Source organism: Phocoena sinus, chromosome 6 (assembly GCF_008692025.1).
Source record: "Phocoena sinus isolate mPhoSin1 chromosome 6, mPhoSin1.pri, whole genome shotgun sequence".
NCBI classification, from domain to species: domain Eukaryota; kingdom Metazoa; phylum Chordata; class Mammalia; order Artiodactyla; family Phocoenidae; genus Phocoena; species Phocoena sinus.
The window spans coordinates 88,157,417-88,182,076 of record NC_045768.1 but is presented as its reverse complement, the minus strand read 5'-3'; the positions used below and the strand labels follow the sequence as shown (position 1 = coordinate 88,182,076).

General features: G+C 41.1%; 1 protein-coding gene and 1 non-coding gene across 2 annotated transcripts in view; both read left to right on the top strand.

Moving 5' to 3' along the window:
* The window catches only part of HSD17B3 (hydroxysteroid 17-beta dehydrogenase 3), a 41,596-nt gene that overhangs the window by 8,367 nt on the left and 8,569 nt on the right, over positions 1-24,660 (top strand). The window contains 8 exon segments of the mRNA XM_032633895.1: positions 15,565-15,609; positions 15,612-15,642; positions 17,893-18,000; positions 19,013-19,080; positions 20,533-20,568; positions 23,456-23,490; positions 24,573-24,591; positions 24,594-24,656. Coding sequence (XP_032489786.1) covers positions 15,565-15,609; positions 15,612-15,642; positions 17,893-18,000; positions 19,013-19,080; positions 20,533-20,568; positions 23,456-23,490; positions 24,573-24,591; positions 24,594-24,656 — 405 coding nt within the window.
* On the top strand, positions 14,269-14,370 carry LOC116756165. The gene has a single exon (XR_004350545.1). It is a non-coding gene; the product is annotated as a U6 spliceosomal RNA (small nuclear RNA).

The following is a 24,660-nucleotide window of genomic DNA, read 5'->3' as shown; positions in this document are numbered from 1 at the left end:
ATTAGAGTCCTTGAGTGTTTCCTTCCAGGGTTTTTGTTTCTCTGTAGATAGATAGATAGATAGATAGTAGGTAGTTACGCTTTTCTAAAAATGTGTTTACAGCATATGTAGTTTTGTATGCCATTATTATTAGCATTATTACAAGTTCGACATTTTCACTAATGAAGTATTGTTTCCTGGAATTCCTATATATTTTCTTTCTTCCTTGCGCGTATTATACTAACCTCTAGAACCATGTAAAATACAATAGAAGAAATAGAATCCTAGAAATTATGAGGATGGCTGTTAAAAATCAATACCTTAAAAACATAATGAAAAGCACTTCAATTATGAAAACTACGTTCAACAATAGTGTAGTACTCATGTGTTTTCTTGTTCCTAAAGGCCTGTGTCATGAGAGAGGTCAAATCATCTTCTGTGAAATGAACATTGCAAGGTATATTGGAGGTACCTGATAGAAACTTCTGGTTTTCTTTTTAGTTAACAGAGCTGAACTATACCACTTAAAAGCTCCGAGTGCTGGTCTTTTGGGTCTACCCCCCATCCTCCATGCTCTGAAGATAATTTCTTTGGTACTGACATTCTACTTCAACTCTGTTTTTGTTGTTTTCTTGCAGCTAAAGAGTTCATCTTTGCTCTTATCCTAATTTATATATAGGAACTTTCTGATAATCAGTAGTGCCCAACACTCAGTAGATGAGTGTTATATTTGAGCGTTGAGGTTGGAGAGACCATGTGCCAACCCCTTTCCAAAGCCTTGTATCTTCCATACCCCAAATCAGAAGGAAAGCTTTTCTAGCTATTTGTGTTAAAACTATATCACCTCTTATATAACTGTTTTTTCACCTTAGACCAGTTTTCTGGAAAGGGTCTTATCTTTCATCCACAAGATCCAAGGCCTTACCTCTCAGTTCTCTGGAGAACTCAGGTTATTTCTTTATGATTTTCCAGATTCTTTCCTCAAATTCATGCTGACCTGATATACCTGTGGCCCCCTTGATATCTTAAGACTCAGACACTTTTCTTTCTTCTTAGAGGAGACCCATGTGCGGATTCTCCTTGGCAATTCATTTCCTTACTCTTTCCAAAAGCAATGGCCTGGGGGTCAGGAGCTATGAGTTCCAGTCCTCATTCAGACACTAACTGTCTGCAGATTTTGGACAAGTTACACATCCTTTCCGGGCTTCCAGGTCTTTATGAGCACAAAAGATGTCTCCTAAGAGCCTTCAAATTCTAAATTCTGTTTCTCTTCTAGACTAACTCTTGCTTTGCTCTTCTTGTAGAATCTTATTCTTTGTTTCCTTTTGTTCTTTTCTAAGGCTGTGTTAAACAATTTTCTGGGATCCCTACCTTTCTTTCATGCAGGATTCCCTCTCTCCCAGAGAGCCTGTTCTTTTCCCCCTGCTAATTCCTGCTTCAAGGAAAGCAGTTCAGAGTCTGGAATGCTATGGATTGTAATGGTTAAGAATTCGAGGTTGGGAATGGATCAGATGTCTGTTCAAACTCTGCCTCCAATATGCTCACTGCAGAATTTCCACATCAATAAAATGGAGGTGATGATAATTCCATCTGGGCTTTTGTAAAAGTTAAACGGGGTGAGACGGGCAAAATGCTTTGCATAGAGTAAGCTCTCCAAGTTTAGCCACTATTATTATTGGATATTTAATCTGTGTTTTCTTTCCCATATATTGCTTTTTTCTTTCTCTTTTTGAGAAAGAAAATGTGTTGTACTTACCCATATTTTTACTCTTTCTATTGTTCTTTCTTCTTCCCTGATGTTCCAAGATTTTTTCTTTTGTTATTTCCTGTCTGTTTAGAGAAGTTCCTTTAGTTGTTCTTCTACAGTAGCTCTGCCAGTGACAAATTCTCTTTGTTTTCCTTCATCAGAGACTGTCCCCATTTCCCCTTCATTCCTGAAGGATAATTTTGCTGACTATAGGATTTATAGTTGACAATCCTTTCCTTTCAGCACTTGAAAAATGTTGTGCCACTTCCTTCTGGCCTCTATGATTTCTGAGGAGTCTGATGTTATTCAAATCATTTTCCCCTATAGGTAAGGTGTTGTTTCTCTTTCATTGCTTTCAAGATTTCTTTCTTTGTGTTCAGTTTTCAGGAGTTTAGTTATGTTTCTTGGTGTGGGTTTCTTTGGGTTTATCTTGTTTGAGATTCACTCAGTCTCTTGAATCTGTAGGTTTATACCTTTTCACAAATTTGGAAATTTTTCATTCATTCTTTCTTCAAATATTCTTTCTGAATATTTGAGCTGCCTAGCCCTCTCCTCTTCTTCTGGGACTCTAATGACACAAATGCAAGACCTTTCTTATAGTCTAGTGGGTCTCTGAGATGCTGTTCATGTTTTTTCAGTGTATTTTTTCTCTGTTTAGATTGGGTAATTCCTGTTGTTTTATCTTTAAGTTCATGGATTCTTTCCTTGGTCTCTCCATTCTGCCCTTGAGCCCATCCGTTGAGTTTTTAATTTCACTTTCTGTATTTTTCAGTTCTAAAATTTCCATTTCACTTTTCTTTATATCTTCTATTTCTTTGCTGAAATGTCCTATTTTTCATTTGTTTTAATTGTGTTTGTGATTGCTCTCTGAAGCATTTTTACGATAGCTGCTTTAAAATTCTAGTCAGATAATTCTAACATCTGTGTCATCTTGGTGTTAGCATTTGTCCATTGTTTTTATCTTACTCAGATTGAGATCTTCCTTATTCTTGGTGTGAGGAGTTTTTTTTTTTTCTTTAATTGAATCTCGGACATTTTTGGTTTTACGTTATGAGACTCTGGATCATATTTAAATCTTCTGGTTTAGGTCTGTACTGACATTGCTTCAACAGGGGGAGGAGGGGGTGCTTTTTCCTACCAGGTGAGGTAGAAGCCCAGGTTTTCCACTTGGCCTCCTTTGGGGGGTGCTGCCTCCTTGTTACTGCTGGATGGGTGTAGGAGTTCTGGCTTCTCATGAGCCACTCTGGATTTTTGGGGCAAGAGTGCATGCTTACTGCTCCCCACAAGCAGTACTTGGAGGAGGTGATCTCACTATCACTGCAGTGATGGTATAAGTCCTGAATCTTCACTAGGCTTCCTCTGTCATCATCCCAGGGGAAGGAAGAAGGGAGAGAGTGGAAGGGGTGCTCTGGCACTGTCAGGTGGAAGTGGAAGTTCAGGTCTCTGCTGACATGGTGGGTGGGGTGGCTGGGATGAAAGTCCCAGCTCCCTGCTCATCCTTCTCTGATGCCAACCTGGCAGGGGGTTGGAGTCCTTGTTAGGACTCAGCCTCACCAGAGTGGAAGTGTCAGCTCCCCACTCAGCCTTTGGAGGCAGGGGTGGCAATAGGAACATAGATTTTTTTTTTTGAGTTGTCTGGAGTACGATAGTTATTGTCTAAAGTTTTCTGCCTTGCTAGGCTGCCATGTTTTGGTTCTTTGGTTAGAGAGAGCAGGCTTTTATTGGGACTTTTTATGTCTGCACTGTTGGTGTTTCTGAATATCCAGCTTCTCCAGCAATAAGTCTGGGATATATGAGGCAAAAAGAAAACCCAGGAGACTCACCAACGGTTTCCTCAGGTCTCAAGGCCCATAGCTGATCTTCTCACTATCTTTTGGAGTCTTTTTATATTTATTTTATGTATTATGTCCAGGTTGCATGTTTTAGTTGCATTTCATGGTAGAAATAGGGACTTTTACTCCAACTTTCCAGTAGCCTATTCTATATTACATTTTAACCTAATCTGTATTTGTATTTAGAGTGGCAATAGTGACTTTGCCTCCTTTTAAAGGAATTTCAAGCATTATTGGAAGCAGCGTGAAACAAATTGTGGAGAGGGATGGGCTGGAGGAGGAAGGACAAGAATGGGCCTGCTCTTCATGCCTCTGAAGCCTCTGCTTCACTCTGTATTTCACACCATTTCCATTCCTTTGGCACCTGAATTCAAGCCCTTTATTTTATTTACTGCCACACAGAAGCCCTGTCTTCCCTGGCATTCCCACCACCTGTTATAGATTAGCAGCAACAAGCACCTTCCTTGACCTAGGCCCTAACACACAGCAGAAGGAAAATGGTCTGTTCATCACAGCAGCAGCCATTCTTCTTTTAGCACAGTGCTTGGCAGGGAATTCTGGGAGAGGGTGTGCTTCTGGGGCTTAATTCCCTGAAGGGGGGTGATGGCAAAAACCCACGTATGGAGCCTGTCAGCCTGGACATTCTAGAAAGAAGATTGAGCCCTGCTCAAAAGGACAAAGGGAACATGCTGGCCCAGACAGCCAAGTGTTCTCCATGTCCCCCTCCTGGCTCAGACCACTTCACATGGAACCTTTAAAAAGTCTATGGCTCTTGGGCTTCCCTGGTGCCGCAGTGGTTGAGAGTCTACCTGTCGATGCAGGGGACATGGGTTCGTGCCCCAGTCTGGGAAGATCCCACATGCCGCGGAGCGGCTGGGCCCGTGAGCCATGGCCACTGAGCCCGCGCGTCCGGAGCCTGTGCTCCGCAACGGGAGAGGCCACAGCAGTGAGAGGCCCGCGTACCACACACACACACAAAAAAGTCTGTGGCTCTTGAGATAAATTGCACAATTCAGGAGAGGCTGGAAGCACACAAGGCAGAGAGCATCCTTTGTGTTGAAAATGAAAATTGTTTTCCATTTAATGGACAATCTCCCCCTCTGGAGGCTGATGAAGTGAATTGTGACTTAATTCTTTAGCCATCCTTTGATAGATTCCCAGACTGAAAATGAGGGCTGGAGGTGGGGGTGGGGAATTCTCCAGGAGAGAAAGAGAAGACTTCATGATATCACTGGCCTTAAAATGGGACAGTTCTTATTTTTTTATCTTTTAATTTTCTATTTATTTTTAAAGTTTTAAGATAGACTTTATTTTTTAGAGCAGTTTTAGATTGACCACAAAATCTTGCAGAAGGTACAGCGAGTTCCCATATACCCCTGTCCGCACACACACCCCAGAGTGGGAAGTTTGCTACAGTGAACATACACTGGCACGTCATTATCACCCAGAGTCCATAGTTCACCTTGGGGTTCACTCTTCTTGGTTTAGTTTTTTCGTGGTGGTTGTTTTTCAGGGGAAAGTGTGTTACGGGCCCAGCTGAAGATGAGTTTCTCTTAGAGAACCTGCTTCCCACCTTCTCCTTTGCTCAGTCTGGTCTGAATGAAGCTTTCTTTACCTAGGGTCAGCCAAAATTGACACAAAAGTCTTTGAGACATTTTCTGTGGCTTATTTCTTTTCCATAACTGTGTTCCAGCCAAAATGTCTGAGTAAACTTCTTTTTATGTCATTTAAAAATATACTAGGAAATCAACTATTTAAAGGAACAACAGATGCAGAGTATCACCCCTAATTACATTCTATGTATGTCTAGATATTGATTGATTGTCTTTTTACAAAGTGAAACCTCACTAGATAGGATCCAGGCCCGGGGTGGGACTTGTTATAACACTTTATGGCTGAAGATCAGCTGTTAGACTGAATATAAGTTACTTTAAAATACTTCAGCATGCATAATATGATATGCACGTAAAAAATGCAGTTTTAAAATTTTAAACAGCTTCTTGAGATATAATTCATGTACCATAAAATTCACCTGTTTTAAGTGTATGGTACAATGATTTTTAGTAAATTAACCAAGGTTTTCACCATCATCGCCATCCAGTTTTAGCACATTTCCATCATCCTAATAAGATCCTAATGAGGTCACTCACAACTGGTCACAGTTAATCCCCCATTCCCGTCCCTAGTCCTAGGCTGCCACTAATCTTTTCTGAACACTTCATATGAATGCCACCACACAATATGTAGTCTTTTGTGCCTGACTTCCTTCATTTAGCACAGGATTTTTGAGGTTCGTCCATGTTGTAGCATGTGTCAGTGGTTCTTTCATTTTTTATTGCAGAATAATATTACATCGTATGGATATACCACAATTTGTTTATTCATTTCCTAGCTGATGAATGTTTGGGTTGTTCCCATTTTTTGGCTATATAATATGCTGCTGTGAACATTCTTATGTGCTTGTTTTCATGGACATATGTTTCCATTTCTCCTTTTTTTTTGGCTGCATCGGGTCTTCGTTGCCGTGTGTGGGCTTTCTGTAGTTGCGGCGAGCGGGGGCTACTCTTTGTTGTGGTGCACAGGCTTCTCATTGCCGTGGCTTCTCTTGTTGGGGACCACGGGCTCTAGGCGCACGGGCTTCAGTAGTTGTGGCACATGGGCTCAGTAGTTGTGGTGCACGGGTTTAGTTGCTCCACGGCTTGTGGGATCTTCCCAGACCAGGGCTTGAACCCGTGTCCCCTGCATTGGCAGGCAGATTCTTAACCACTGGGCCACCAGGGAAGTCCCTCCATTTCTCTTGGGTAGATTACCTAGGAATGGAATACACCACCACATCTAGAGGTGGTGTGTGTTGAGTTTCTTCTACTTGCCCCTCGGGATTCACCCTCTGCCCCTTCTTCGCCCTGCTGTGTGCCCTAGGAGGCTGCCTTGCACCAAGGGCCTCAGATGGCTTCTGGTTTCAGTGGGGTTTGGTGGGGGTTGGGGGATACTGGCAACAGGTAAGAGAGAGAGAGAGGAGTGTGAGGTTGGGTTCCTTTCTGCTCTCTCCCTGTGGGCTGGCTGTATCCCTCTGCTGAAGGCCACAGCTCTGTCAGGCAGCCCTCTCCACCCTCTGGTTCTGGTAACTGTTCATCCCCCAACCCTTTCAGGTTCACAGGTGACAACAGCTCTGCCCTTATTAGCTCCAGAATCTCGTGGGTTCTCTACACATTAGTCACACTTTGTAAATCATCCTTTTATTAAACTCTCTTCTAGTTACCCAATTTGAGTGTGCTGTTTTTGCCAGGACCTTGGCTAAATCCAGGTTTTAGTTAATTTTTAAAGATGCTAAATTAGAGTTCATCAATATCTGTGCTTTAGCTAACTTGACTTTCATTAGAGGGTTTGCCCCTTAGCCTAAGAGACGTTATAAATAATTTTCCTGAGGAAGTGCCTTCCAAGATATGTGGATTAGCTAGAAATATTGTACAGGTACTTCTGCCCTCCTGTGAACAAGGATGTAAAATCTGTGAGCATCGCAGAGTGGTGTTCCTTGGCCTTTGACTGATTTGGCCCCATGTCCTGCTGACAGTGGAGAATTCTCTCACCCTACCCTGCTAGAAGTTTGACTGCCCCCTGCCCCCAGAACATTATCATATCTGCCTGGGATGAGCCTTCACAGACTGCCTAAGGGACAGAAAGCTGGGACTCCACTGAGCTATAAGAATAGGTTCATGACTATCTTGATGCCAGCTTACTACTGAATGTTTCTGTTGGTAGGATTTGGTCTGAGGCTTGTTTAAATCTTATAACATACCATCTGCTGGCTGGTTGTTGGGGAGGAGATCTGTAGCCAAAATCTATCTCTAATTACTGGAGGCAACAAGAAAACCCAGTGATTATGAACAACCAAACAGGCTTGGGTAAGAGAAAGACATAATATTTAATGCCTCCCAGGGTTCCAGCCATTCAGGGTTCTAGTCAGCTCTGCCCAGTCCTTAGGAGCATGTGCAGCTGCTCTGGTCTGTACAAAAAGCAGCCCAGCTGGCCCTAAGCAGCGCCAGCCCCTCTGGCCTCCCAGCTCATCTCAGCCCCAGCTAAGCACTGTACAGCCCCATACAGCATCTACTCACTTCACATCCCCAATTCTCTTTTAAAAAGCACTGTTACCTCATTTTCCTGTATTTATTTAGCTTCCTTTAGCTTCTTTTTTAAAATTAAACTCTTAATTTTGAGATAATTATAGATTCATATGCAGTTGTAAGAAGAATACAGAGAGATCCCATGTACCCTTTACCCAATCTTGCAAAGCTATTCTACAACATCACACTCAGGATATCAACATAGATACAGTCAAGATACAGAACATTTCCATCACCGCAGGCATCCCTTGTGTGGCCGTTTTATAAACACCCCCACCACCTCCTTCCTCCCTCCCTCCCTCCCTCCCTCCCTCCCTTCCTTCCCTCCTTCTTTCTTTCATTATTTCTTTCTTGACGTATAGTTGATTTACAATGTTGTGTTACTTTCTACTGTTCAGCAAAATGATTCAGTTATACATATATATATATATATATATATATATATATATATATATACATTATTTTTATATTCTTTTCCATTATGGTTTATTACAGGATATTGTTTCCAGTTTGGGGCAATACTTATAAAGCTTCTATAAACATTTGTATATAAGTTTTGTGTGAACGTAAGACTATTTTTTCTGGAATAAATGCTCAGGAGTGCAGTTGCTGGCTGGTATGATAGTTGCATGTTTCGTTTTTTAAGAAACTGCTAAACTGTTCTCCAGATTGTTTGTACCATTCTCACCAGCACTGTATGTGTGGTCCATTTTCTCCACATCTTCACCAGCATTTGGTGTTGCTATGTTTTATTTTAGCCATTCTGAGAGCTGTGTAGTAATATCTTCATTGGGGTTTTAATTTGCACTTCCCTGATGGCTAATGATGTTTATGTATACATTTTTAATTCAAAGAAGTATAAGGAAGAAAACAACAAAAGGCCATCATCTCTTTGCCCAGGTAATTTCCGTTAAAGATAAAATAATACAGGCATAAAATGAGAAAACTCAAGCAGCACAGAAAAGCATACAAAGGGAAATAAAGGCCTCTCCTCCCTCACCCCTGCCCTTACCTGGCCCTTCTCTGTAAAGGTCACCAGTGTTCACAATGTCTTGAGATTCCTTTCAGAAAAGGTAAAGGAAAACCGTGGCTATATTCATACTTACCTGTTGACATGGATGTTGATAGTACAGAGTAACTTCAGTGTAACAATCCAGAGACTTTCCTGATTAGTGGGTGGCTCTGTCCAGTTCCTTCTGTCTTGCTTCTTGTCTATCTTATAAGCCTTTGTCCTACTCTTCAAGGTTGGAGCTGGGTCATAAACATGGGTGTGTCCTGCAGCCCACTGCCAGCACTCAGTCCTATGGCCAGACATAGGGCAAGAAAGGCCAGGAGTGTCATCTAGTCACATGCCCAGGAAGAAGGAAAGTAATTTATAGTCTCCTAGCAGAATTTACACCTGTATGTTTAGTTTTTGCCCACATGAGCACAGATGGGATCCTGCTTCACACAACCATAAACCCTCTTCTAAACTTTGCTTTGTCCATTAAATAATGTAATATGGAGATCTTGCCACAGCAAAGGCATACAGATGGCCTTCATTCTTTTTAATGGTTTCAGGGTTATCCTATCCCAGGGATGTACTATGTCTCTTTTATCGGCCTCTTAGGGATGGGCACTAGGCTACTTTTTGTTTTTGTAGTTACAAATAATGTTTCAAGACACACCCTTGAAGATAAACTTACACATATCCAAGTATACATCCCTATCAGTAAGATGGCAGGCTCAATGGGTATGTGCATTTAAATACTGGATACCATTGCCAGATGGTCCTCTATATGATTGAACCAATTTTAACCCATCTTATATTACTATAAATTTTAATACTTATATACATATATATTTAAACATCATAAAACTTACTTTTTGTCACTTTAATATATATAAACATGCATTCTTGGCTATTAATGCCCACAGAATGCTAGAAGCAAAATATATGACTAAAGATTGTCTGGTTTAATTGCTCCATATCTGGGCAATTCTAGTGCCACCCCCAACGTCTGGGATGGTATGGATGCTACAAGCTCCAGTGTGACAGGCAAGGCAGTTAGAATGCTTCTCAAGACAGCACTCCTGTCAGTTACAGGTAATGGCACAGTGTGGCCCCTTGCATTAAAATCCCTTGGCTTAGCCCAACCCAAGAAAGAAACAACTGCTTTGCTCTATTCTTGAATATTATCACACATTTACTGTCAACATATGATGGTGTCTTATGCCATTTCAGCAAGGAAATTCTTCTTCCTGATGTCTAAATTACCCTAAACTACTCCAGCTGCACTCTAGGCTTATTCCCTTTCACCTTCCCTTAAATGAATGCATCAGCTTTTAACTATTTTTGTTTCCTTGGATTCATTGCTTTGTTCCTGCGTGTCTTCACTTCAACCCTATACTTTCTGAACCAGGCTTTGAGTATCCTAAATTCATTGTAGTATGTCATGGTTGTGTGCACGTGTGTGTGTGTGTGTGTGTGTGTGTGTGTGTGTGTGTGAGAGAGAGAGAGAGAGAGAGAGAGAGATGTACCAAACAAGAGTGTACATAATATCTAAGTGTGGTTACAAAAAAAATTAAAATGAGGACAGTGTCTCCTATCACCCAGCTTAAGAAACAGGGCATCACCAGTTTCCTTGAAGTTTGTCGTATAGGCACATATGTCATGCCTTTGTGTTTCCCCTCCTCACTCCCACAGATGTCAGCGCTATTAAGAATGCTGTGTTAGTAATTTCCTTGCTTTAAAAAAGTTGTTACACATGCGTGTATCCCTCAACAACATTTGGTTGCCTCATTTGTTTTGAACTTAATATAAATTGATTCATATGTCTTCTGTAATCTGCTTCTTACTGATCAATATTGTGCTTTTGAAATTCATCCATGCTGATGTGTGTAGAACCTGGTTCATTCATTTTCAGCATTGTATAGTATTCCATTATATAAATTGACCCAATTTAGTTATCCATAGTCATTTAATTCACAATGGCAACAGATAAACATAGGACATTGGTGGCAGGAACAGCTAAGTTTCCCCCCAGATCCCTATTCTCCCATTGTATAAAGTTGTAGCTAGTAAGTGGCTATCCAGCCAGGGAACTTCCCAGATTCCCTTACATATAGCTGGGGCTTTGTGACATTTTTCCAATGAAATCAGGCAGAAGCGATATGTGTCATTTCTTGGTCAAGGTGGCTGAGAGAGGGGATATATCTTCTCTACCCTCTTCCGATCCTTGCACTGGCTGGATATCAACAGCCAGGGCAATCTTAGAAACCTGGTGTTGAAGGTGGAAATGCCTTTCTCAGCTGTGGGTCCTGAAGGACTGTGTGGAATAGAGTCTGTTATACAAGACAAAAACCAAACTTCATTGCGTGAAGCCACTGAAATTTTGGAGTTATTTGTTACAGCAGCTTAAGTTATCCCAACTAATGCAAACTAACAAGAAATGTCCAAGATTTACATGAAGAAACTTCTAAAAGTTTTAGAAGAATGCATAAGATCTGAATAAATGGCATATTACGGATAACTGATTAATGCAAAGATGCAACTTTTCCCTTAAATATCTCTAATTTCAATATAAACGTTAAAAAATATAATCTTATCATTTACTTGGAAAATTAAGAAGATAACACAAGAACATTTTGAAAGAAAATAATAAATCATAGGGATTTCCTCTATGAGACACCAGATATCAAAGCCTATTATAAGATTATCAGAAGTGGCACTGGCACAGAAGTTAACAAATAGGCCAGTGGAACAGAACAGATAGATTAGAGACAGATCCACGTACATATGAGAATTTGGCATAAACATTTCACATCAAGAAAAGATGGACAAATAGAAAAATGCTGCCAAAACAATGAGCCACCCATTTTGAAAAAAATAATGCTAGATGATTTCAACCTCGCACTATTCTCAAAAATAAGCAACAACAAAAATAAAAAAACTACAAGTGTTACAGGAAAATGTATTTATATCCTTGAAGTTAGGGAAATCATAAAGGAAATTCTAAAAAAAAATAAGGAAAATATTCACAAACTTGGTAACATTAAATTAATATTATGTAATGTATGGAAAGAACACCATAAACAAAGGAGAAAATAATTACTGCATATATAGTAGGCAAATAATTAATACCAAGTATATGTAAAAATAAAGCTCCTACAAACTTATAAAAAATGACAACCCAACAGTAGACTGGGCAACGGGTATATTCTGGTTATATCCAGACAAAACTATAATTCAGAAAGATACATGTACCTCTATGTTCATAGCAACACTATTCACATAGCCAAGACATGGAAACAACCTGAATGTCCATCAACATATGAATGGATAAAGAAGGTGTGGTACATATATACAATGGAATACTACACAGCCATAAAAAAGAATGAAATAATGCCATTTGCAGCAACATGGATGTGTCTAGAGTTGCAACATACTAAGTGAAGTAAGTCAGAAAATGACAAATCATAGCATATCACTTGTATGTCTAGAGTTGCAACATACTAAGTGAAGTAAGTCAGAAAACGACAAATATCATACGATATCACTTGTATGTGGAATCTAAAATATGACACAATGAACTTATTTATGAAAGAGAAACAGAATCAGGGGCACAGAGAACAGAGCCATGGTTGCCAAGGGGGAGGGGGTTAGGAGAGGGATGGGTTGGGAGGTTGGGGTTAGCAGATGTATGCTTTTATATACAGAATGGATAAACAAGGTCCTGCTGTATAGTACAGAGAACTATATTCAATATTCTATGATATGTACCATGTCTTCTTTATCCATTCCTCTGTCAATGGGCATATATACAATGGAATATTACTCAACCATAAAAAAGAACGAAATAGTGCCATTTGCAGCAACACTGATGAACCTAGAGATTTTCATACTGAGTGAAGTAAGTCTGACAGAGAAAGACAAATATCATATGATATCAGTTATATGTGGAATCCAAAAAATATGGTATGAATGGACTTATTTACAAAACAGAAATAGAGTCACAGATTTAGAAAACAGACTTATGGCTACCAGGGGAGAAAGGAGGGTAGGGAGGGATAAATTGGGAGATTGGGATTGACATACACACATTACTATATATAAGATAGGTAACTAATAACGACTTACTGTATAGCACAGGGAACTCTACTCAATACTCTGTAATGACCTATATGGAAAAAGAATCTAAAAAAAATAGTGGATATATGTATATGTATAACTGATTCACTTGCTGTACAGCAGAAACGAACACAACATTGTAAATCAATTATACTCCAATAAAAATTTAAAAAAATAAACATACTGGGAAAATTTAAAAAAGAAGATGCACTTAAAAGTTCATTGATGATGAAGGAATAAACAAAACGTGGTGTAGGCATACAATGCAGTATTATTCAGCCTTGAAAAGGAAGGAAATTCTGACACATGTTACAATGTGGATGAACCTTGAGGACATTATGCTTAGTGAAATAAACCAGCCACAAAAAGAGAAAAACAAAAAAAAAACGAACAAAATATTCTATGATAAACCATAATGGAAAAGAATATAAAAAAGAATTTATATATGTATAACTGAATCACTTTGCTGTACAGCAGAAATTAGCACAATGTTGTAAATCAACTATACTTCAACAAAAAGTTTAATAAAAAAAAGGGTATATGCAGGTAATTCACATATAAACATAAAAAAAAACATCAGTCCCACTGATAGTTGGAAAAGCGCAAAGCAAAACAGTAGAGAGATGTAATTTCTTGACTTTTAGGTTGAAAAATTTGCTAATATAGTATATGGGCCAGAGTGTGGAGAAGTAGAAGCTGTATTTTTGATGGTACAGTTTTAAGGGAGGATATTTTGCCAATACTGTGAAAATTTAAAAAGCACGTACCTTTTAACACAGCAGTTCCACTTTTCCTTGGCTATCTACTCTGGGAATTAATTCACTTGTATATACAAAGAGCAGTATTGAAGGGCTTTCACTGTAGCAATATTGGTAATAGGAAAACTTCAAAACAACTTAAATGCTCACCCAAAAGTGAACTATAGAGCACTATGAAGCAATAAAAATGTGGCTCAGCATATGGACTGATGTAGAAATAGATACAGTACTTAGAGATGAGACACATCATTAAGTTAAAAAGGCAAGCTTATAATGCCATTTATAAAGTGTGAAAAGAAAGAAATCCCACAAAACAAACTTCTATTTCTGTATGTACTTATAGATGCATGTAGATGCAGAGAGAAAGTTAGAAAGGAGGATCAATACCAAACTAAAGACAGCGGGAGCCTAGCGGTGGTGGGGAAATGGAACCGTGGGTGTGGCTTAGTGACAGCTTTTACAGTGAGAATGTACTTGTGCATTTAATAGTATAATTTAATAAATCAAAATAGAAAAAGATGTAAATGCTGAGGCTTCAGCTCCAGAGATTCTTAATTGGATGGTTCTGGTGGGAATTGGTGTTTATTTTTGACGTCTTCCTGAATGATTCTGATACCATAGGTTTGAATATTGGCTATTGGAGACCATATAGTAAAGTCTTCAATTCAGCTTCTTATGTGTTTTCTATAATAGAACTCCTTGTTAAAAGCTGGCATAGTGCTTGTTTTGGAAACATATACACTAAAACTGATGTGATACAGTGAAGATTAGCATGGGCCCTGTGTGAGGATGACACACAAATTGTGAAACATTCCGTAATTGTGAATCATTCCCTATAGGTAAATTTTATGTCATGTGTATTTTACCACAATTTAAAAATATAACAGTTTCATTTAATTAAAACCATAGAGAAGGATTTCAGTTTACTGGGCCCTTTGTCACTAACTCAAATGTTGTCTGTCTCTGTTTATTTTATTTTAATTAAAAATTTTTTTTTGTCTCTTTTTTTAACATCTTTATTGGAGTATAATTGCTTTACAATGGTGTGTTAATTTCTGCTTTATAACAAAGTGAATCAGTGATACATATACATATGTTCCCATAACTCTTCCCTCTTGCATCTCCCTCCCTCCCACCCTCCCTATCCCACCTCCCACCCCTCTAGGTGGTCACAAAGCACCGAGCTGATCTCCCTGTGCTATGTGGCTGCTTCCCACTAGCTATCTATTTTACGTGTCTCTGTTTAAATGAGCATTGGTTTTCCCATTTGTCTTCAGGCAAAGCTCTATCTTTTCTCACCTGTAGCATTTTTAGGTGTGAGGAGTCTGGGCCTGTCCATGATAACTCAGCACATTGCGTTTACCTGTCTCCTATGCTATGTTCAAGCACACCACTTCTGCACTGTCGCTCAGCTCCCATGAGTCGGAGCAGTGTCCAATCTGAAGAGAGTTCCTTCTGATCTCAGGGAAGCGTCTGTTTACCCTCCAGTTTCCTATTCCATTTTCTGTCCCGTTGGGAGCCAGAAACCGGAAAGAAAGGGCTCAGGTCCATGACCGTGCCCAAGTGAAGAGAACCACAGGAAGAGTTCTTGTGAATAGGAGGCAGCTCACAAGGTCGCTGCAGAAATATTGTTTTTTATTATGGGATGCTACTCTAGACCCTGTTACATAAATTATAGTATAAAATCCTCCAAATTCTGAATTCCACCACATTTGATCGTAGGTGGTTTAGATAGGAGGGCATTCAGATTGTGGATCTGTGCAAAAAAAGCACATAGTTCCTGGCACATAATAAACACATGCAAATAAACTACTGTTATGTCACATTTAGCCTGGCCCAATGTGGCTGTTTTACTCATAACCCAGAAACCTTTGTCATATTCTGCATATTTAAACTCAGGAGAAGCAAGCACATCACGCTGTGACCAACTGAGTGATGCCCCAACTCACCTTTAATGTAACAAGCCTTCCCTGTCTGCTTATCATCTCCTTTTTGGTTTTCCCATCTCTACCCTCAGTTAGCAAGACAGGGACTCAATGTCGTGCTTATCAGCCGGACACCGGAGAAAAACTACAAGCCATTGCTACAGAGATTGGTGAGTGACCCCAAGAAATAAGGAGATGTTTGTGGAGCCCACCAGCCAATTCTGCTCCTGTCCTGCCCATAGAGACATCTGTCAGCATCCCTACGTCTGCTCTCTGGAGGCTGCGGTACCAGCCTCCTTAGGGGACCCCAGTTTACAAGTTAAGTGCAGGATATAAGTGGCTTTAGTTCACTTCAGTTTAGTTCACCAGGGGTTCTTCAGGCTGCATGAAGCAGGGGCAGACTCACCCCACGAATAGGTCTACTCTCTTCTTTGGTCTAGCGTCTCCATATCTAGGATCAGACTCCCTCCAGAGGCCTCAGCTGTCTGATTGCTTCTGCTACTCCCACCAAAAGCAGGATCTCAGCTTCCCTGGTGGCACAGTGGTTGAGAGTCCGCCTGCCGATGCAGGGGACACGGGTTCGTGCCCCAGTCTGGGAAGATCCCACATGCCGTGGAGCTGCTGGGCCCGTGAGCCATGGCTGCTGAGCCTGTGCGTCTGGAGCCTGTGCTCCGCAATGGGAGAGACCACAACAGTGAGAGGCCCACGTACCACACACACGCACACACAAAAAAGCAGCATCTGTGTTTGGGACTTCACTTCCCTATGTCTATGCTGTGCTCCTTGCAGTAGGGTGAGGGACAATGCTTACTGCTAGTTGTTAGATTAAAAAAAAAAGGTTTGATCCAGGGCTGCCACATATGGTTTTGAAAGTTGTACACTATACAACCCCAAGAGACAGCATTTATATTATAAAGCTTTATTATTATGATCCACTCTGACATGTTCTTAGTTAATAATGATCATCATATCCCTTTCTGGGCATTTGCACTTTAATAGTAATTACTAATTTAGTAATTGATAAATTCCTTAACTCAAAGGAATGAGTCTTCAACTATGAAGACTCATGAAGACCATAGCAGGCTGTCTGGGGGAGAGCCTTATTTCTCTGGAGAGAATTTGGGCTAAGAGAAGGCTGTGGGAGGTGTGGGGTTGAGCAATCACAACGAGGAGGCTCAGTGCCCTTGAACCAGTGAATTCTGCTTTTGTTTTCTGTCTGGATATCAGAAATAACTTTGACCCAGGACTAGGACATTCTTCAGTGTTTCCCTTACAGTGCTAAAGTGTACTTTTTATCGTCCTTTTGAAAAATAAGTAGTGTCTTTGAACTGCCCCCAAACTTTGCCTTAAGATCACTTGCCCCAGAAATACTGGGTCTAATTCCAGAGCTAAGCAGGCAGCATCTGGTGAGATATGCCCGTTGCTTTTATATCTAAGAAAGAGCTCCTGCACAAGGCAAGATCACATAAAACAGTGGAAAGAGGATTGAACTTGGAGGGAGCAGAGTTTGGGTGCCCTTGGTCAAGCTAGTAAGCTTCTCTGAGCCTTAATTTTCTCCTCTGAAAAATGGAGAAAATACCTACTTTACAAGGTTGTTGAGAGGATTAAAAAATATATTGTGCGGGCTTCCCTGGTGGCACAGTGGTTGAGAGTCTGCCTGCTGATGCAGGGGACATGGGTTCGTGCCCTGGTCCGGGAAGATCCCACACGCTGTGGAGCAGCTGGGCCCGTGAGCCATGGCCGCTGAGCCTGCGCGTCCAGAGCCTGTGCTCCGCAACGGGAGAGGCCACAGCAGTGAGAGGCCCGCGTACCGGAAAAAAAAAAAAAAAAAAAAAAAAAAAAAATATATATATATATATATATAGTGCATGTAAATGTTTTATAAATGCTAAGACATTGGACAAATACAAAGGATTTCTGAGTGTATGTGACAAGGACCTGACACTCACTGAGCAGAGGCATTGCACTTTGCTCTTACAGCCCTTAGTCCAGGGGTCTGAAACCTGAACATGCACCACAGTCACCCCTAGCACATGTGAAAACAGATCACCAGGCCAACTCCCAGGGTTTCCCGGTTCAGTAGGTCTGGGGTGGATCCTGAGATTTTGTGTTTCTAACAAGTTCTCAGTGATGCTGATGCTGTGGTCTGTGGACCTTGCTTTGAGAATCACTGCATTAAATCTGTTATAATGTCTTTACTTGTCACTGTAGTGACTCTTAGAATCACACAGAAACCATCATTCACAAATCTTTTAACACATCCCAGCATTTATCCGAGGCTATTTCTTGTTTCTAATTAAGGTGACAGGCTTGTGCTCTTAAGTGTCTGTTCAGGTAGTATAGGAGCATTGGGAGAACATGGGCAAGAGGGGGATTTGGACTCCTGTTCATTAAAAAAATAATTGTTGTCTCTAATGCAGAGTGGACGATAGGAAGTAGTGTGAAGATTATACAAGCAGATTTTACCAAAGATGACATCTATGAGTATATTAAAGAAAAACTTAAAGACTTAGAAATTGGAATTTTAGGTAAGTAAATTAAAATGCAAAGCTTGTTGTAATAAATCAGTGAAACAATTATCTTAGTGATAATTGATTATTCAAGAGTAGCTTAAGCTTAACCCATGACGATAAGCTGTAGCATTAAACCAAATATTAAAGTTCAGTTCTTCAAGAGGAATTACTGGATTAACAAATTTGTATATGACTTTGAAATGGAGCAAATGTACATATTTCAATCTTCCCAACCATATTTCCTAGTATTAAAATATTTTTCTTTCACTGAACTGTATTGACATTTGGCAGGAAGAGGGAAACTCTGGCCTAAAGGAATTAGTTTAGCAAACAAACATCGCTGTAATTGACCCATGAAATAGTGAGTCAGTGTGGTTGTCTGAGGACTGACTTTCTCTTTTGGGAAATGAGATACAATTTTTTTCTGAGATAATTTATAGACAGTCTGTTTTGTAACCACATCACAGTACAGTGTTTGTATTGTACATAGAAAGAAGATTTTGATTTCTAGAATAATTACATTTTTACTGATAAAAGTGTAAAACATGTTGCAGGAAAATTGGAAAGAACAGATGAGCATGTAAAAGAGCTATGCATTTCTTGAAATCCTGACAGCCTGAGATAGCATCTTGGTATATATCCTTCCAAATACATACACACATAGTTTCAAAATCAGGATTAAATGTATGTACTGTTTTGCAACATTACAAAAAATCATACATTGCTAATGTTCTCCCAGGTTTTTAAAACTCTGAGCGGTCATACTTTTGAATGCGTCCATTGCATCCCACCACCATGATTCATTTTATGTGCATTGTATTATAGGACCACAATTTCTTTCTCTCCAGTTTCCTCACTGTTACCAAATGATGTTGCAACGAACAACCTTGTATATAAATCTTTTGTACATGTTTCCTTGGAAAGCTTCCCAAGAATTCCTGGGTTGAATATGACAGTTTTTAAGGCTTTCAATTGACATTTGCCATGGGCTCTTCTGACATCTTTTTGTTTTGCCTCTTTTGATCAGTCAACAATGTCGGCATGCTCCCAAACCTTCTCCCGCGTCATTTCCTTAACACGCCGGATGACATCCAGGTAGGCCTATACTCTTCTGTGGATGTTTCCTCTCACGTGGTCCTGAGCACCCTGGCTGGGTAATCACCAGGGCCGGGAGGGGGTAATGGGATTGTATTCTGTATTCCAGGTGGATGACTGGAGGTCTCCCTTTCTTTTCGCCTGAGTACTTGATACACAGTCAAGGATACTGCTGTTCATGACTATCTCTAGGATAAGGACAACTTCCCTCTTCTCCACACACCAAAATTTACCTGTGTCAGTCTTTCGGGGATCTGCACTTTGCTTTCTAAGGGGGTAATTTGGCCTAACAAATTCATAACTTTGTATTCATGGCTTTCTTTGTCTTCCCAGGTAATAAGATTCATTCCACTTTCAGTGTGATAGAAGCCCCTTGCACAGACTCTGTGGTTGGGGTTGTTGTCAGTTCAGCCAGCTTGACTCGGACCCATGACTGCCCTTGCTGGCCATGAGCAAATTTACTACGCATTTAACAGTCTTCGAAGACACTATATTTCGATACTTCCTCAGGCCCTGACCTTTGAAGTAGTGGGTTATAACAATTCTGAACAGGCTAGCATGCTTCTATTCCCCGATCCCGCAAGTATTCCTAAGGTTCTGTGTAGGCCCCACGTCTACTGCGTGGACAAATAATGCCAGATTCCTTGGACCCTGCTGAACATCCTCACCGGCCACACGTCTAACTCCATGGTCCCGGTTTCTGGCACAAGTTGGTGTCTCTCCATTAAGCAGGTTCCGTTCTTGCTTCTCTTTATTTACATCTGCATTTGTACTTGTCTATGTGTCTGACCCTCTTTTCCTCTCTGTCTGTCTTGGGTGATTCTAGCAGTTTCTTTAACTGCCCTCTGTAGCCCGGAACCTGTATACCTTGTGTTATACAACCATTCACCTTTCTAATGTCTATGCTATTGTCTTCTAGATCACATATACTAACCTCCCTTCCTTCAGCTGGAAATTAACCATCTCCCTTTGAAAAACTGTTTCCGTATTCCTGCCGAAATTTTCAAGGAAACTTTTGGTTTTTTTTTTTTTTTTTTTGGCGGTACGCGGGCCTCTCACTGTTGTGGCCTCTCCCGTTGCGGACAGCAGGCTCAGCGGCCATGGCTCACGGGCCCAGCCGCTCCGCGGCATGTGGGATCTTCCCGGACTGGGGCACGAACCCGTGTCCCCTGCATCGGCAGGCGGACTCTCAACCACTGCGCCACCAGGGAAGCCCGGAAACTCTTAATTGACTTCTATTCAAGATCACATTCTTATAGAATCACAGTGTGGATGTCAGATGTTTCCCTGTTCTAGTGCATTCTGAATATCAACTAGGAGCCTAATTTGCAGGCTGAGGCAACCACTCAGACACACACTTTTGCCCGCTTCATGGTTGTTTAGCACTGAATACTTCTCAAGAGAATTTCTCAAATGATCTGGCTGATTCATGATTGTGGTTATTTATTACAGAGCCTCATCCACTGCAACATCACCTCGGTAGTGAAGGTATGTGGTCAATGTGTGTGCTCAGTGCATTAAAATGTAGTTGCTGTTGGATTTGGCAACTCAGGAGAATTGGCCCCTTCCCTGTAGATGCAGAATTCTTTAAAATTGAACTGTACTTTAAAATTGAAATGAGAGACCACGTAGTAGCCTTTTAATTGTCTGTTTTCATCAAGAAAATACAGTGGATTCACTCTTCCTAGCATCTGAATCCTTTTTCTGCATTCAGTTTTGTCCTATGTCAGAACATATTAGGCCTGACGGTGATGAAACTTATTCAGGATTCCAAAGCAACTTAAAAAAAAATAGTATCTTCTTGTGATTTGAGTCTTTGTAAATAGAAGAAAGCTCACTTGGTGTGGAAAAAGGACAGAGGGTGTGGTTTGGATTTTATAGACTCTTGTTGTTCAAAAACTATTTGTTGAAGTGAAGTTCAAGTTCATATGTATTCTGATTCCAGATCAGTTACTGGACAGCATTGGGCCTGCTATTTAGCCCCTTTGAACTTCAGATTCTTCATCTGCTATTAAAAGAGTATTGAACTAATTGATGTGTCAGGTGCCATTCAGCACTCAGGTCCTTTTATTAGAATTAACTGCATACGCATTTATAGGCATGAGTACCACAAAGCTATCCTATGTTGTGTCTTTGTGTGAATAAGAAAAACGGAGACAAATTGTCTGTGCAGACAATTTGGGGAAAGGTGCTGCTTAAGAGTGGACATAGCCCCATGCTTGGTGAGTAGATGATGCTTTTTGTGGACACAATATTTCCCTTCTCTCTGAATGATGAGAGCCCTCTAAATGGCTTGTGAGTGAACCCTGGGCTTTCAGCACACACTCACCCCCACAGCTGGGCACCTTGCTCGGTACACAAAGTTCACAGCTGTGCCTGGCAGCCCTCATAATCACTCTGGATGGTCCAATGGAACTTCAGCAATGACTCAGGTATGACTGATTTCATGGAACTGGGACCCTTATTGGGGAGCAGCGGGGGGCTATCTCGTCTTCACAGCATGGACTGGCGGGGAGAACTGGTTTCCCAGAGGAAAATAGGTTCCTATCAACATAAAAAGAGGGGATGGATGCTGAACAGACCAAAAAAAAAATGTTTTTCATGTGGCTAGAGTTGAGCTGACAAAAATTATTTTCACCATTGGTTGTTTTTTTTTGTTTTTTGTTTTTGTAAGTATACTGGTATTTTATAGTTTCCTGCTCAGTTTTTATTGGTACATACATTCTTTTTATGCTGAGCAATCAATGGCTTTTTAAAATCCCCAGCTGATGTAATTGAAGGTTTTATATGTTCCACTGTTGTCTGCAGCCTTACCACTAAAATCTGTCACATTAATGGATACGTTGATCTTTCAGTCTTGGTTCATTTGATCACAGGGTTTCCCAAATGTATTTGACAACCCTCTGACTCTTTTAGCAGAGAAATGCTTTGATTTTCAAAAAAATTATTTTATATCTTGGTAGACACTAACTTCCTTAAGTAACAAAGAAAACAAATTGAAGTTTAGCTTCTAAGTATGCAATGCCCAAATTGGCCACGCTGGTTGGAAGCATGACTAGTATCATTTCATTATTCCAAGGGAACCATCTGGAAACACTAGAGTTCTCTATCAAGCGCAGAGATGGGAGAATGAGTTTGAGGGCAAAGGGAACGTGGGATAAGAGACTAAATACTGGAACCTTTGAGACAGGGACCCACAAAGTCCAGTGTTGTATCTCCAGTTGGGATCATTCACCCAGTCAGGCTTTTGGGAGACTGAGAAATGCTGTTCAACAATGCTCCAACTATATCCTTAATGAAGTTGGGAGAAGCAAGGAAAGGGTGTTGACATGATCTACTCCTCATGCTTCTCTCACCTCCCTCAAAATCCAGGGTTTCAGAAGGCAGTCCAGTCTAGGAAGCCCTCACCACTCCCACCCCTTGCCTCTTCTCCAGAGCAGTGAAAACATTATTTGGAGGCTCCCAGGGATGAGCTTAGGGGCCTCCCTAGGAAATGCAGGGCCCCAGACAGCATGAAAAATTAGGTAAACTTGTCTTCTGGTCCCCAGTGTCCTCTATTTCTCTGCCTCTCCCTGTCTGTTTGGATGCTCTCTGTCTCAAACCTGCTCCCAAGACAGGGCCTGATTCCACTCAATTGTACTTTCAAGAACATTTTAGTCCATGGGTTTGCCTCTTTCTTAATTCTTAAAATGGGTGCCTTAAAATTATGACATGAAAAGCTTTCTTAATGAAATATTTAAGCTCCAGAACTGGCAGGGAAGACTTCTTCCAGGGACAGTAGGTTGGGGTGGGGAAGGGATTTTTCAACGCTGTTGTAATTCCAACAGACCAGCAGACATGTGGTGTCTAGGGAGCTACTTCACAGGCCACCTGCAGGCCGCCAGTGAGGCTGCTGTTGAATTGAAGAGACGTCCTTCTCCGTCTCATACCTTGTATGTGAGACACTCATGGACACTTGTTAGGTTTCCTGACAGTCCCCTAATTCTAACTCCTGTGTGAGTTTTGTAATGGCCAAACTACTTTTGCCTCTCTCCCAGAATGAAGGGTATCTGTGGAGCCTCAGTGTTGGTCCCACAGACATAAGCCAATTTCCATAGTTTTTTCACTCCCTTCATTTTCCAGGAAGACTTCAGTTTTATGAAGGAGAAACCAGAGGCCTCTGAACCGTTTGCCATTTTTCTAAGTTGCCTTTTATGGGTTCCAGCCAGACTCTAGTGTTGTCAGAATTACCTCCAATGAGTGTCAGCAGATTTTCAAGGCCATCTGAGAAGATGAACCTGTTTCTCCAGTTTCCTCCAGCACCTACTTCCTAAGTCCCACGGCACATTGCTACATAGTTCCTTTGTCAGGGCTTAACTTTGCCCTTCTCTTATAGATGACGCAGCTGATTCTGAAACACATGGAATCAAGGTAAGGTCTTTCCTTGGAAAAGCCATGGTCTGCCTGGCCTGGCACGGCACTCAGCTGACTTAAGGACCAGGGGGATAGGGTTCATCCGCTGCTGCTTTAACAAATGATAAAACTATGATGAAAGGACATGGAGATTATGGTTGGACCAGGCCAGCTTTGCAAGCAGATAAGCATATTTGCAGGTCAAATGTAGCATATACTGGAGGGAGGAAGAGAACAGCAGTTTCAGCAGACATTGTGTTAAAAAAATTAACTCACAGTGAGTATAAAAGAAACTTCAGAAGTTGGCCTGAGACCAAGACCATCTCTTTGTTATTATGCATTTCAGCTCTTGTCAGAATGAATACTCCGGTTTTGGGGTAAAAACCACCACCCCATCAGTGTCTCTATTTATTCCATGTTTTAAATCACCCTATTACAATGCCCATTTGGGAGCTGGTTTTTCTCAGGTGGTATTCACTAAAAGCAAATGGTCAATAGTTTTATCTTACCTAGAGAAAGAAGGGGCTTGGCCTTGTATTCCAATTTGCAGTTTCTTGATTTTTCTGGTTTGAATCCATCTAGTTGGGAAGGATTAAGGATATTGAATTTCAAAAGGGTAAGTAAGAACCCCAGGGACCTGTGTAGGAGTGCCTGTGTGAGCAGATGATGGACTGTCAAATTCCACCCAAGGCAGGATTCTGCGTATGACATCTGTCCCGTTGTGGGTCATCTTTATGAGTCAGAAGGGACCTTGAGCTCACGTGGTCACATTTGAGAGAGAAGGATCACTTCCCCCTTGAGTCTTGTCTGAGCTGAGTTGGTTCTCTGCATTTCGGTGGTGGAGCTTTGCTGTAGCAGAGCCCCTGTGTCCAGTCACAAGCTCTTGAAGTCAACTGACTGCCGAGTGACGTCATGGTGTGGTGTAGCTCATGACTGAGGTGAAGTTCCACTCACGGTTCTTGGAGGCAGAACCACTTAGCACACGTGGAAACCTAGAGAGGATGGAAGTTTCCCAGCGTTCGCATGAGCCCATTTATTTTCTTCCTTCTCAAGGTGTAATCAGGCAGCAAACAACTGAAACTTTGTTTCTTGCCCTTTAGGCGGAAAGGTCTCATCTTGAAACATATCTTCCGGGGCGGGCCCTCTTTCCCTGGCCTCTGTACTCTACGTATTCGGCTTCCAAGGTGA